At 43.1% G+C, this 14863-nt stretch overlaps 1 protein-coding gene across 5 annotated transcripts in view; it reads left to right on the forward strand.

Moving 5' to 3' along the window:
• Nucleotides 1-14863, forward strand: part of jarid2b (jumonji and AT-rich interaction domain containing 2b) — a 106881-nt gene that overhangs the window by 74569 nt on the left and 17449 nt on the right. For all 5 annotated transcript variants that reach the window (XM_086280117.1, XM_086280113.1, XM_086280114.1 and 2 more), the window contains exons 5-6: nt 8162-8374; nt 11291-11535. In XM_086280117.1, the coding sequence (XP_086136243.1) occupies nt 8162-8374; nt 11291-11535 (458 nt within the window). The remainder of the gene's footprint in view (nt 1-8161; nt 8375-11290; nt 11536-14863) is intronic.

Below are 14863 nucleotides of genomic sequence, written 5' to 3' on the forward strand. Positions count from 1 at the left end.
TGCCTCTGGCCTTGTCTGCCTGTTGTAACAGTGTAGTACTGCTGCATACAGGGTGGGGGCAATACTGATGAGAGCAGAGTGAAGGTGTTCATTTCAAATTGAGATGCTCAGTATTTAAGTTACCCCCACAGTCAAAGTCAAAATGATTTGACATGGTTTCGATTGCTTTTGTTTCCTAAAAAATCAACTGAGTAATGTTTGACTTGGTATCAGTGTATTCACCGTAATTGTTGGCACACACTGCATCATTTATAACCCAAGTGTTCCCCAGTCTTTACAATACACACAAAAGAAAAATGCACCCGAAACTGCACAAACACAAAATCCTCAATAACTGCAGACACTTGAAAATCAATTTTTAATCTTAATCCTGATTTTTGGCCTCCCACAGTTAAATGAACGCGATCGACCGATATTGGAAATGCGTGCTCCGACAAAAGAACACAAAGCAAACGTAAATCACCGCCTGACAGCACGGCCGCATGTGCCAATCACAGCTGTTCCCTGCACCGCGCAGCTTGAAGTTTCCTGGGCTAGTCCGGACCAGTAACACTACATTAACAGGCAGATATACAACCGATAACAGGCTGTCAAAACAAAAATCTAATGTCGCCAGTTGTTTGGAAATACTTGGGATTTAGGGCAAGAGATGTTAACTGTGAATAAATCACATGGAAAGAGTGTGGCTGAGTGAGTTGTGCGTGCGCCACAGAGCAACACAACTAACTTATTCAATTTCTCAAAACACACCACAAATGGCAGTAAAATGAATGCATGAAGGCCAAGAGAAACACACAGTGGTTGCTAGCGTGATTTGTCAAACGTCATCTTAGTCGTCCGTAGTCGTGCAGCGTATTCACGCCACTCACAAAGACACACTTATTCACCAACACAATCGCATTTGGTCAAAGAAAAGAGCCCATTAAACGAGGGGAGCGTCGAAGGCTCTGTGGCAATGGTCAACATGGTGGACAAAAGAGACGTTATCTCTGTGCACAGTTATTTTTCCAAAACTTGCGCTGTATGCAAAACATTACAGTGGAAAAAGGGAGCGATCTCACAGCTGTCAAGTACTCTGCTTCAGGTTTTAGTCAAATCCATCGAGCAGGTACAAAGAAAGAATTATTTTGCTTCTGGGAGAGGCAGTTAGGCAAGGTAAACAAACACCTTATTTGTCAGCAGAGATGTTCTAATTAACAGGAGAATGTAGAAAAATGTGATGGCGTTCTGTTGATTTTAATTTGTGTTCAAGTTTTGAAATGTATGTTTTTCCTGTAACAGACACCCTGATTTAAGTAAAAAGGGGGTTTCTAATTTTATTGTGCAGCATTTGTACATTAGCAAGAATGTTACTGAAAGCAGCGTTATAATTGTGATTTCAATATAGATCAAAATAACAATGACTATCATTTTGGCCATAATGGTGCTTTTGCTGCCATGCTCACCTTTTTAATGTCCTTCTCTTGCCTTTTATCTTGCCTTTGAAACCTATTTAACCTTTTGCCCAGTAATCTTTAAATTTTAACCTATAACCAAGCTTATAGAAGCCCTGGAGGCCAGTTTTCTTAATGTTGAGTGTATGACATGCACCCTGCTGATGGGCTATAAATGATATAACAGCTGTTTGAGTAGTTTCACCTTTATGTGATTCATTTGGGGAAGATGTCATTTACTTTATTTGTTTCAGTGAGGAACAAACACACAGTAATGCACACACAGAGTACACACAGTACCGAAGATGAGCTTAACGATTAGGGAGTAAATTAATAACTGTGTGCACACACTATTGCAAATGAGTCTCTTATGCAAGACTCCTGTTTTTTTGTAATTTCCTGTGCCTGTGTGCGCGTGTGAACGCTACAACAGCGCTTAGCTCTTTGCCCTGTGGGCTTTCTCCTCTGCCTGCCAGCCCCAGTGTGGTGCCTCTCCTCAGGTTCAGTGAGGCCAATCCATCCACTCTGCTTACATAACCTCCCAGCTCTGACCTAGTGAACCAAAGACCTCAGAATCCCCATTTGTGATTACACATGTGAACCAAAACCAACCGAGGAGTTGTTCACATCTGTTTTTTAAAAAAACAACAAAAAACAGCTAGTTCTAATAAAGGCACTTTATTGGATTTAAAGGATCTTTATCTTTGTGGCTAGATTGTTAGAATTAATAATGTCTGTGTGTGTGTTGGTTTTTTTGTATTTTATTGCCAGAAATTGTTTGCCAAACTAGAAACACATTTTCACTGCTTTCACTCGTCCGACTGCTTTCAAAGAAAAAGATTCAAGTCTGACAGCTACTCGTGTGTTTCTTAAGTGCATTGCTGCTGTGACAGCTGTGTTTCCTTCAGGGATAATGCACTTTTCTCTCCTCCAAATGTATGATTGCTGTTTTGATTTAAGGCCTGGAACGATATGTGTGTGCATACATTTGTGATTTTCTTTTCAGTAATGACTCTGTGGAGGAGTTCCTCATGCAACACTCACGGAGTCTGCTTTTCTCTTCTAAAAGCAGAGCCGCTGTTTGTGGAGTTAATGGTTTAGCTGACATAAAGGAATGTCAATTGGAAATGTAATCCCTAATCCCTTTTCCCCTCTAAGAGAACGATGAAGAGTTTTGGCACAGCTCAGCTGTTGTAACTTCTCCTCACCGGAGGACCCGTGTTTACCTCCTCTTCCTACCTTCCCTTCAAAACAGCGTTCATACTTCCTGAACACACATCGAGCACTTACAACTAAGTCAGCACAACCACATGTCCCCATGGCAGCTAAACCCTCCTGATTGACTATTTAAATTGTCCTCATTGTTTCAATTCCAGTTGAGGGGACAAAAGAAGGGTAGCCAGAGAATGGAGGGTTTATAATTATGCCCCCCACCCAAGAGCCCCGTTAAAAATGACAATCCTAATAGACTCTTTCAGACCTAATTATGATTTGTCTGCGGCCGGAATGAGGTGGATGAAAAACTGGTGTAATTGTGGGATTGGGCACATGCCCTGTTGGAGATCTTGGGGAAAGAATGAGCTGTGTTTTCTCCACCTTGTGTGCATGGGTGAGTGTGTCTGTACAGTTTTAAGGCACTGATAGATGAGGGCTGTAAATGTCTGGTATCTGCTCCAGAAGTATTGTTGCCACTGCTGTGGTCATGCCAGTGGTCAGTATTGGATCACTAAATATGTTTGGCAGGCTCAGTCTGTGTAATTGTCCCTCCCTCTGCTGCTCTCCAAAATCCCAGACAGTGTTATTGTGGGGATCTTGAATATACTGGGCCCTCATTCACGTAGGCCTAGAGATCTGTCATTGACCATCTCTCAACCACCAGTCGGTGGGCAAGAAATGTGCATTCCCCAACCGGTTGCAAGCGGTTGCTGGTGGGTTGCTGGCAGGCGATTGCGTGAATCGGTGAAATGTGTTGGTTGCAGTGGTGAAGCGCAACTTTAAATTTGAAGACAAATGTTCTGTTTCCAGTTTGTTTCACTAAAGCTTGCATGCATCTTCCATGGAAACTATAGGCAACTACTGCAGATCTGCTTGTGACAAAAACAACTGTTAAGAGATTTGGTGCAAAATCATCATTTCAACAGATTTCATCGAGCGACGGCTAACAGCCCCTAGCAACCACACCCACCAACTAGGACTAGAATACGGATTTTTCTCTAGTGACCAGAGGCTGCCAAAATTACTGACGGGTCTCTAGGCCCATGTGCTGTTGTGACATCCCCTTGCTTGTCTGAACCTTGCCTTCAGTCACTATTTTATCATTTGTGGCATTTCTCTTCTTTCCCAGCACATCACCACAGCAAATTACAAAACAAATTTTTAGCCTTTGTTTCATTAAAAATATAAAGACTAAATGATTTGTGTTGAACTCTTAGGCTCTTTCACAATTAAACACGCACAGGAAAACAAGCAGCTCGCAACTGTTCAGTTGTACCAATCTGACATTATTTTATTTTTTTGTTTTTTAATATACAAGCTAAATAGCTAGTCCTAACAATTATCTTACCGTAACCCCATTAAATCGGTTCACATAAAGATAAAAGTGTTTGTACATGTTCACCGGTTCATCTCCATTTGCCTGGAATCCAAAAACAAGCGCCCACCCCCATCTTTGCCCTTAGGTGCCCCTGTGGTCTGTTGCCGTTGGCCTGCTGACCCCTGCTTAGGGCAGTAAATTACAGCCATTTAGCTAATGAAGCAAGTCATTAGAAGCTGATTGGGCCGGTGTGCGTACCGCCTTAGTGTTTGTTTGGTCTACGAGACGAGCGTTTGCTCTGTCGCCAAGATAAACGAGGTGTGCATGCTCTGTGTTTGTTGGCGTGTGTGTTTATGGGGGGGCACTAGGGACAATTGTTGGTGCTTTTTGGATCTTGTTGGTTTGTGCATGCGGAGGTCAGATCCACGGTTACAAGCCAGAAAACGTGTAGCAGGAAAAAGTGCCACTGTAATTTTCCCATAATTGTCTGCATTCTGCTTCACATGCTCAAAACCACAACATAAACACTCACTGAACGTGTGTTGTCTTAGCTTCTTATGTTAGTTCTTTTGGAGTGTGTGAGCTGATGTTGAAATGCAGCATTACTTTATGGCTGAATGCAAAGACTGTATTAAACTATGTAGAACAGTTACTTCTGTCAGACCTCTGTACGAAGTTAAACAGAGCAGATGAAACAGCAATTTTCAGGGAATCTGCTGCCACTACACACTTTTTTCCCTCCCTCCCTCCCCCCCTCTCTCTCTCCCCCCTCTCTCCCTCTCTCTCCCTCTCTCTTTCGCTCTCTAAGGGGATAATTAGAAACTGGCAGAGAGTGTAAAAAGTACGATCCAAAGCACAACAAGATTTATTATTACCAGGCTTTAGTTTGTGTTTGGAAAGCTTTGATATGTGTGTGCTATTTAAACCGAGTTTTCAAAATAAATGTAACGTGACATGTGCTAACCACATGTCCTCTCGCCAGCCAATAATAGTCACTGCACTTTAAAACGAAAATTAATCTATGTTTAAAGATGTAGTACACGCTTCAGAAAAGGAAGTCGGAAAATTAGGATAATGATTTCAGCGAGTCTGCTTCTTTTTGTTCTCCAAAGCGAAAAGGAAGCCATCAAATCCGTGCCAGTGTAAGTTGTTGGTTTACAGCAATCTTCCTAAGGATTCTTTTTCTAAAGCATGCCGTTTACTCTGAGGTGATGGTTACATAAAGTTGAGTTCTTCAGGATGTAACAGTTATTAGAAAAGCCTAGCCTTAGTCAGGATATCATTTAAAGGGTGACTGTAATCTCACCTACACACACAAATGTTGAATGTATCCAGGCAGCTGTGAAGTAAATGCACTTTGTGGAACACTTTTCACAGATCAGATGAGAAGTATTTTATTAATCTCAAAAGCTGGGAAGTTCTTATGTTAGAGCAGCCAAAGCATGAAGAAGTACCTACAATAATATAAAAAGGTAAAAATACAATGTCAAAGGACAAAATAGCACAGAAATGTAACAAAAATTGCACCAGAAACTGAGTTCGATTGAGCAGAAACAGAAACAGAAAAAAAATTGATACAGTGCTGTCCAAAACTCGGACGGCTTAACAAAGAACCAATTATCATTCAGCTCTTTGTTACTAGCAGCCTGTCGCAAAAACACACCATTTGCTCCAATTTTCTGTACTTGAATCTACAAAAAAACCTCAGTTTGACGAGCATCAAATAGTGCTTTTGCACCTGCAAGGTGACTCCTTAAGAGCTCTTAAGGCTGAAAACCTGGCAAGTGGAGAACAAAAGAAAAACTGTCTACAGCAGATGAACAGTTTCTGAAAGTAACGTCCTTAAGAAATTGGGTGAACTTGAGAAATCGGATGCATCTCTCAGGTCCTGTGTCAGGTCTTTGCTGGGTATTCCCCCCCACACACACAGAAAAGTGTCATCAGATTTTGATCCACCATGCAATACCATCTGCAAAGCGTTTGATTGGTAACGGCTTCATTTATCATTTATCCACTATGTAAATTTAAGTAGGCCCACAGTTTAAGGCAGGCTATTTGAATTCAGCCTATTTTTCAGAGGATTAAGATTATTTTAATTGGTGTATAATCACACATTACTGTTCATTAATTGCCCGTTACACATTGAAACCCCTGAAAAGGGTAATAGACCCACAGTGGTCGCTCATGCTATGTAATCGATTTAGTCATAAACGACCAACAACTTTGTACAAATCCACGGTTTCCTGATCGCAGCCAGATTTAATTAAAGCTGTGAGAATGTGGCATGATCACACATTTCCGTTAAGCACAAATCGACAATCGTAACCATGTAGTTTTAGAATTACATTATTATTACATTATTAAACTAATTGTACAAGTTAAAAAGTTAAAAATGTTAAGTGTGCCCAAGGTCACTCATGCATGTTGCATACACAAGCGTTTTGCACACGGGAGCGGTCGGTTTCCTTCACTTAGTTCTCAGGGGTTTATTACAATAAACAATGGGCTGTTCATTGTCTGCTCTGGGATCCAGAGTTGTACTTGATCTGTAGTATTGGTGAGTACCGATTTTTACAGTCCATGCAGTGAGAGTCCTCGGGAGAAAATCATTTGTTTCTTGCAAAAACCCAACCTCCCAGCGAAAGCCGATAAGATGCTTTGGCATTCAGTTTCTTTAGCTCGATTTCTCACCTCTGCCACCATGTCCTCGTGTTGTTGTTCTTAAACTCAATCCCATCTTCAGAACGAAAATGTAAGTGCACCAAGTGATGTGGTGATATGCTGGGACGACAGACGAACTGAGTACAGACTCACCCAAACATGCCTGCCGAGAGTACCTGCAGCGATAGGTGGAAAACTCATAATCTATTACTCATTTTTAGATTTTTGTATTTGTATTTGTGGTTTTTTGTTTTCTTTTTCTGGAATCAGTTCGAGGCATTGAGCGATTTCCTACTGCGCCTCTGTATTCGTAGACATCACTGCCGTTGCGCTCTGCATGCTTCCCTTCCCGTTCTTTATTCCTGCATGTGCATGACCGGCCCAGCTGTTTTTGCACGCTGATTTACGAGTACAACATTATGAGATTTAACAACATAGCTTTGGGCTTTATGACCTTTTTGTGAGAGCGATTGTATGTCTGCGTCGAGCTAACGGAGGTAATGTTATAGGCAACCCACTGCCAAACACCGTACCGAGTTAGATTTCTCAGATGTCAATGAAAGTGATTGAGTGTGACAGGAAAAGTAAAAAGAAAAAGAGAAAGTTGGTTTTCTTCTCCAGTAGAGTTGGAGATTGACAGTAATCCTGTTTGGAAGAGTGAACGCGACAGATTTGGGATTAGTTCAGCAGCTAGAGAGAGAGCGAGGGAGCAGCGCTTTGTGGAAGAGTTACTTTAGAAACCAGAGTTAGATATGTACATTATATATTTCTCAATAAAACTGTCACCATCAAGAGCCTCTGTGGAAAGACGGCTTGTTGCGTACTTGCAGCGCTTCCAGCTATCTATAAAATAGTTGCTAGTCATCTCTCTCCCTCTCCCTTAGCACCGCGTGACAGTGCATTGCATTGCTACTGCATTGCTACTGATATTGCTAGAACCACAGCGGCTGTTGTCAAACTCTTTGGCCCAGTGAGAAGTTTACAAGACAATGGTCAGCTAACCCACTGACAATGACAGTTCTATAAATGAAGCTGATGGTACAATATCTAATGAACTATTGGGAACGTACTGGGGGGAGCGGGGTATATATGATATATGCATATATCCTGTCGTTCTGTCATCATTCTGACATTGTGCTATACATTTCCTTAATTGTGTTTGTGCATTTCTCCACTTGACTGTCGGCAACAATGGCACTGCTGTGTGCAGAGCAGTTTACAAAGCATCAATAAGCCACCAACTGGGATAATAACAGATGAAAAGCCCCATTATTCTTAAACCCCTGAGCGACTTCTATTTTTGCTATAATATTTCACCACTTACGTGCTGATGTTGATTCCCTTTATGACGTCTGAGATTAAAATGCACTTGGGGCTCCCTAATGTGTATTGTGGTGAAGTAGGACAGCAGACTGGCAATAGACTAAACTTCCAGTTGAGAGGTGTTCTTTTTTTTTTTTTTATTATTATTATTTTTAAGTTGTAATTATTTCCTTGCTCCTCCCCCTACTAACCACCTCCCCTCTGCACTCAGGTTCTTCTGCCTTGCCCAGCAATATGGCCTACTTCGGAAGCTCCCAGGAGGAGGAGGACCTGGAGGAAGACGACGAAGAGGAGGAGGAGCAGGTGAGGAATGGAGGTGGCGTACACTCTGCGGGAAGCAGCAGCCAAGCCTCGGCTTCTTCCTCCTGCCACTCGACACCCCGCAAGGGCAAGCTTCCCGCCAGGCAGCCGCTTAATGGGCACGGTAAGGACGGCGTCAGAGTTCGGAACGAAGCACGTCGTGTATTTATTTATTTTTTTTTCTATTACCAAAAGCGCATCTCCCGTCTTCACACGCTGAACGAAGGGGGAATGTTTTCTGTCGGTGTAACGTGCCTCGGAGACCCCGGTGAGAGGAGTTAATGGAGGAGAGAACGCAGAAAAATAAAAGTGGTGCTACGAGATGTAACTGAGGGAAGAGGAGGAAAAGATGGGGCACTCCAGGGATGGGTTTAATATGTACGGAGAAATGGAAACCATGCAAAAGCATCGAGTTAATGTAGGAGCACAGAATGAGTCGCGCGACAAAGAGCCTGATTTTTACAGTTCATGTCAGAGTATGTTTGTGTACATCCCTCTGCCCATGTGCCCATGTGCGCATGTGAGCGATTTCCTAAGCACTGCTGTTTTGAACTGCAGAGGAGGAGGGGGAGGCACAGTCACATGGGGATAGTGGAGCGGCGCATCAACTCTTTCCACCCCAATTAACACTTAGCTTACTAAGCCCTAACAAGGTGTTTATGCACACACTGCAACAGCTGGCCAGGGCCCTTGATACACATACGCAGCACAGTTACAGCATGCCCCTTGGGGCAAATAGACATTTGGATGAATACACATACAGAGTCGTGCAAAACGCTGCAGAAATGTTACATAGAAATCTGCAAATTAACAAGTGGCTTTCTTATATGTTTTTTCCAATAGGAGTTAAATTTGGGTTTTAGCAAACTGAAACGAAGCATGACACAATTTCAGCAGTCTGGTTATAAATAGACTTGCAGCACAGCAGAGCAGATTTAAAAGAATCCAGAATATTTCTACTGTCCCTGTTACTTTATTTATTTGGTTTGTAACGTATGTTCTGACCCCCATTCTTTTTCACATCAATCTCGTCCTTTTATTTATTTTATTTTTCCCCTACAAACCATTAGTCTCATATAGTTTTCAGATATAAAATCCCCCCATAAAGGGCTTTGTATCTAGTTTCACATTTCCTCCATCCCTGACTTTCACTCCCTTCTAAGTCTGTAAAATTACCGCCAGAAAGGATTTGAAAGGTGAACACTTTGCTCAGCCCCCCCCCCTCCCAACCCGGTCATCCTCTCAAGTGGAATGTGAAAGAGGAGAGAGACTACGGGACACACTGGTAGGATTAAAAGAAAGCGGGAGGGAGAGGTTCGTTGATTTGCTAAACGTTAAACTCTCGCTGCCTTTATGTCACTCGCTCCCGAGCAGTGCCGGCCCCTGGCGTTCTCCTATCTACGCGTACTTCCCCCTCATCCTTTTAAAAACCATCTGTAGCTGCAGTTTTAAACATAAAATATAGTGTGTATGCTACGCATGTGTATAAGTAGCACGCACGGTGGGGTAGTGTAACCTGTTTGAACAAACCCAGGCTTGTTCTGTGCAGGAGGACAGCTTATTCTTATCTCATATACAAACACTGTTTGCAAAGCACCTCGGCGCCTTCACTGTGATATGCTAAATAAATAGATAAGGGGTAAATCGGTAGATATACTTTGCAAGGGGACGCTCTAGATGAGGGGGGAGAGGGGGGTTAAAGACACTGCAACGGGCATTTAGTGTACACAAGTAGGTGTGAGCACGCAGTCAACGACGACCTGGTCGCTGCTTTGGTTAAGAGTGTTTAAGCTCGTGGAGGAAAAAAACACACGCTCACACCTCGGTACATTTTGTGGTATTAAGATTTGTGTCAAACGTGACACTTTAATATGCAGCTTGGGCCAATCTCCAGCAGGAGGACAGTTATATGGGCTCAATGGGAGGCGGGGGTGAGGGAAATGGGAAAATAGAAATGGCGACGCAGAGAGAGGTTTTATTCTGGGAGGTAGAGACAGGAAAGGCCTGAGATTGTAGGCCATTCATCAGGGCGCCATCCCTTCATTTCTGTCTCCTCTCTCTCTGGGCCATGTGCCATGTTGACATAGCTAAATTAAACAGCTTTTATTGGGCTCCGTTTCTTGCTTAGCTCACTTCTCAAAATGTCAGAATTTCTCCCATTTTTCATCGAACCACACGTGCAATGCAGCAAGCATGCACACGCTTGCACACATCAACACGCACTGCTGCTAAAATAAACAAAAAAACATGACATCCACCTACCAACTAACAATGACGCACCTTTCAGAATAAACGCATACTGTGCTGTGTGCGTGTTCGCGCTGCAGCTGATTTTAAGACTCTGTAAAACTTTAAAATTGAGCCTCATAAAAGCTGAAGAGAGAGCCATTCAATGTATGTTAATTGCCGCTCTCCTGTTGGGCTCGCTTAGCATCATCTCGGGGGTGGTTTATGTAGTCGAAGTCTATTTTGAACAGATTCATTGACACGTAGCACAAAGGCGTTTTCATGCCCACCTTAAATCATGCATATTTCACTGATTGGGGCGTATATGTTTGCCAAAAGCCTGTCACCTCAAATGTTTGTGTAGAGTTTTCTATGTGGTCGTTGTGGTTTAGTCCCAAATGGGTAAAACCCATTCTGCTTTTTGGCACAGGCAGATGCTAGGCTGAAAAGCATACTATATGTCCTATACATACATACACACACACACACACATATATATATATATATATATATATATATATATATATATATATATGAAGTATGCACTTTTGGAACTTTCCAGTCTCTGCAGTAGCTTAATTATTTAATTTGTTTGTTTGCTTTTGGCTTCCGCAGACTAGAAACTTCTACTCCAGAATCTGGAAAGCACAGAACTGTTTCTTCTCTCCTCTCTCACTCTGATTTTCTTTGAGGCATACGAAAACATAGATGTTGACAGGCAGCAATTTTTTTTTTTAATTTATTTTTTTTATTATTAAGAATTGCAAAAGCAAAACACCTGATCCTCGTGTTTCATCTTTGCCCCTTCTTCCAGTTTTTCACAGCCACAGTAAAGCGGGGACCAGGGAGAGTCCGAGGCCCAAGGGCGGCGCTCACGGCAGGGATGCGCCTGCCCCGCCGCTGCCACCCCCTCCACCTCCACCTCCGCCCCTCCTGAGAGAACGCAGCGAGCGGGCAGAGGCGCGGGAGCACGCAAGGGAGCTGCAGGCCATGGCCAACAGTAGAGGTTCAGCCAACGGGCTGCCACTGAGGAGAACTTCAGAGGACCTGCGCAAGCAGGTAGTGTGTGGCCAGAAGTGCCCAGCGCTGGTCTCTCAGTATCGTGTCAGAGCTGTGATAGGCTGAAAGGAGATGGAAAAGAGTGAAAACAGTTCCAGAGATTCCCATTTTTATTTACCCATCTTCCATCTTTTTTAAATCTTCCTCTCTGTGGTTTCTCCTAACTGCTCCTGTGTCGTGCTTGCCTACCTTCTGATGTATTGTGGTGTATTTGCAGTGCTTTCTTTACATTACCTCCTTCCTACTTTGCTCTTTTCTTACAGATCTTATTATTTTTAACACTTTTAATTCCTCCTCTGCTCCTCTCTTCTTCTCTCTTTGCCTCCCTTCTCCTCCATCCATTGTGTCTGGGAGAGTAATGATTGTGTTTTGGCCTGCTGCGACTGCAGCTATATTTAGTAGTGCTGGCTAGGGGCTGTGAAATCCTGCCTGCCTCTCCATGGCACTTAGCAGGTTTCAAGGAACCCCACAAAGTGAAAGAGGGAAAAACAGGAAAAGGGGAGGCTGGAGATGTCTTCAGCTTGATAAGTGTCATTCCTCTGGCCACGCTGGCTAATTAAAGGCAGGTGACTGCTGAGGCTCCGCATTCGATCGGCTTTCCTTTTTCGCTCCTGCTTCGTCTTTAACCCGCCATATTTGAAATGCCAGCCTTTATTTCGCGGTGGTGTTTTCTCGTTGTTCCACCGCACTGCTGCTGGTGTAAACACAGACATGTGCTTCAGGTTTTTAAAGTGGCTGGAATTGTCCAGCAAACCCAACAAGGAATTTCAATGAGAGTGACTGCCTGCCAAGACAAACTTCAGCCTCACTTACCCACCGGCCTTTGTTCTGCTGTTCTTCCTCTACTCTCTCCCTCGCTCCGTTTCGCACACTGCTGGCACCCAGTGTTATTCTTTTGCTTCTATCGCACGGTGTGTTTTGGTTTTCCTCATGTTCTCTCATTCAGCAATCCTCACTGTCTTCTTTTTTCTTTCTTTTTTTTTTTTTTTTACCAATTTTCATGCTTCACTCTCTCTCTTCTCCTGTGTCAGACAGACTGATTTTGCCCTTGACAACATGGCTCCAATCATTTGGAAGGATTAGTTTTGTTTTTTCTTTTTCGCTCTCCCTCCAATTATCATGAACAAGTTGTGTGTTAACCATGTGTGTTCAAAAGACACACAAATTTAGACACATTACCAACGGTGACAGTTCAGGCTAAGCCATAGAAAAGGTCAAGTGATTTTTGTAGCAGTAAAACAAACTCTGTGGTTGTGTGTATTTAATCTAAAAAAAAAAGGGGTAAAACATGATCATAATTCAATTCATGGTCATTCTCACTAATTTAATAGCAGCTTGTATACACAGTTTAAAAAAAACAACATGATTTGATCCATTTTAATAAAAAAAAAAAAAGCAGCAGGACTGACTCCATTGTTTGGAAGAAGACTCTTGTTTAGTTTCTCCGCAGTCTTCAATTAACCTCCCTGAAGGCACCAACTACTGCAAGCCACACTGTGCAGCATGGATAATAAACTTGGGTAGGGCATCGAGTTTGATGAATGCAATTTGCAATTCTGAATACTGAATATGGTCATTCCTCCACTATTTATTCAAATGCCCGTGTTGCATTAATCCGGGCATCCTTTCAAGCAAGCTCCTATGAGCCGGTTAGTAAACTGTGTACATTGTTGGTGCTGGGCTATTGTGACCTTTCTTCAACTGCTTAAAAATCAGCCTGACCTGCCTGGATTGCGTTGCTTTGCAAGTGACAGGAAATTGAAGACTTAAATCAGATTCATGCCTCACTTTTAAGGTGTTCTGGTGGTTGCATCATAAATCACTCCAGCAAAGGAGACTGTTTAGAGTTCAGAATAGGATTTAACCCACCAGTTGTCATTGCATCACAGGAACATTTGATGGATACGTTTGTACGCTGCGTATCAGACATTCAGCACTGTCTTTATTTTGAGCAGCCATAAACATCAGAAAACACACAAGATGACCAAATCTCTGTATGATCAAAATGCACACACACACATTTTTATGGACTTACTAGAACACACCAATTTACAAAAAAGTAAGTAAATAATTCTGTGCCTGTCAAACACAATAATCTTGCATGTAGGGCCGGATTTTCTGCCTTCCCCTGCGTCTCTTTCTTTTCCTTTCTTTTGTGAGTCAGCAAAGCTTTGAAAGGGTTAAACTTTCTGCTGTCTTATTCTATCCTCTGGCTGGCCTCCTCTCGCTGTCTATCTCCCACCCCACCCCCGCCTTCTCAGGGCCTGCTCCTGCAGATATTGTGTGTTAAAAATCTTCCTGGCAGGCCTCAGCTGGGCTATAGCAACACATGATGTCATCTAGACCCACCTCCTTTCCCCCTCCCTCTCCTTCCCGCTCACGTGCAAATGAACAGTCTCCGGCTGCCTGCCTCCTGCCTCTGTGTGCTCTATTTTTTTTTTCCTTTTGGCTCTTTATTGTCTCTCTTATTCTGTTCGTCGTTCTTTTCATTTCTCTCTGCCAGTCGCTATTAGAAGTGAACCTTTCTTTCTTTCATATTCTACCTCATCATCACTCTTGCCTTCCTCCTTTTCCACCACACCAAATAAAAAGTGAGGGAGACCTGCTGAGAGCCCCCCCCCCCCACCCCCCACCCTTTTTAAGCGAGGCGGTCCTCTGAGCCCTCTTGTGGCAGGAAGGTGTCATGACAGTTTTGTTGTCTCTCACATTGTCAGCAAAAGTTCCTGATTAGATATGACAAACACTTCCCATATTTATCCTGCAGCTTTATGACAGACAGCTGTTTAGACATCGTTGTTGCCCTAAATAACCTGTTGCCTGAAACTTTTCTTATCTGTGGATATATTCTTTTTAGTAGTCAAGTTTTGGAGTCGTAGGAGTTTTTTTTTTTTTTTTTTTTTTTTTGTCACTGTTTATCTCATGAAAACAGCGTTTTAGCCGGCAGACTTACTTTATCTGCTCCTATTTCTACTCAATCTGCATTTACTCCTCCCTCTGCCTTGTCCCCCTGTTTTATTTTTGGCGTTCTTTTCCCTCCATTGTGAGAAGAAGCGTTTGTGTATGTAGGGAGACGGGGGGAGTGATTGACGGAGGCAGGGTTAGGTTTCAGTTCCCCCTTATCTTTTAATGGCCTGGTCTTTGTGTCGGCCCCCCACCACCTGAGGCAAACACAATACAATCCACACACACACACACACACGTGACACGAGAGCCCTTCAAAGGCGAACCTGTCAATGGACCGGCTGTCACCTCCCTCCTGTGGCGCCCTGGCTGTGATTGATAACTCCATCCTCTCCCATCCTCCCTCCCGCCTTGTTCATGTGGTCCA

The sequence above is a fragment of the Aulonocara sp. 'chitande type north' Nkhata Bay genome, linkage group LG22 (assembly GCF_057382095.1).
Source record: "Aulonocara sp. 'chitande type north' Nkhata Bay isolate Kocher_YH1m ecotype deep benthic linkage group LG22, A_spYH_male_GT1.1, whole genome shotgun sequence".
Classification (NCBI taxonomy): Eukaryota; Metazoa; Chordata; class Actinopteri; order Cichliformes; family Cichlidae; genus Aulonocara; species Aulonocara sp. 'chitande type north' Nkhata Bay.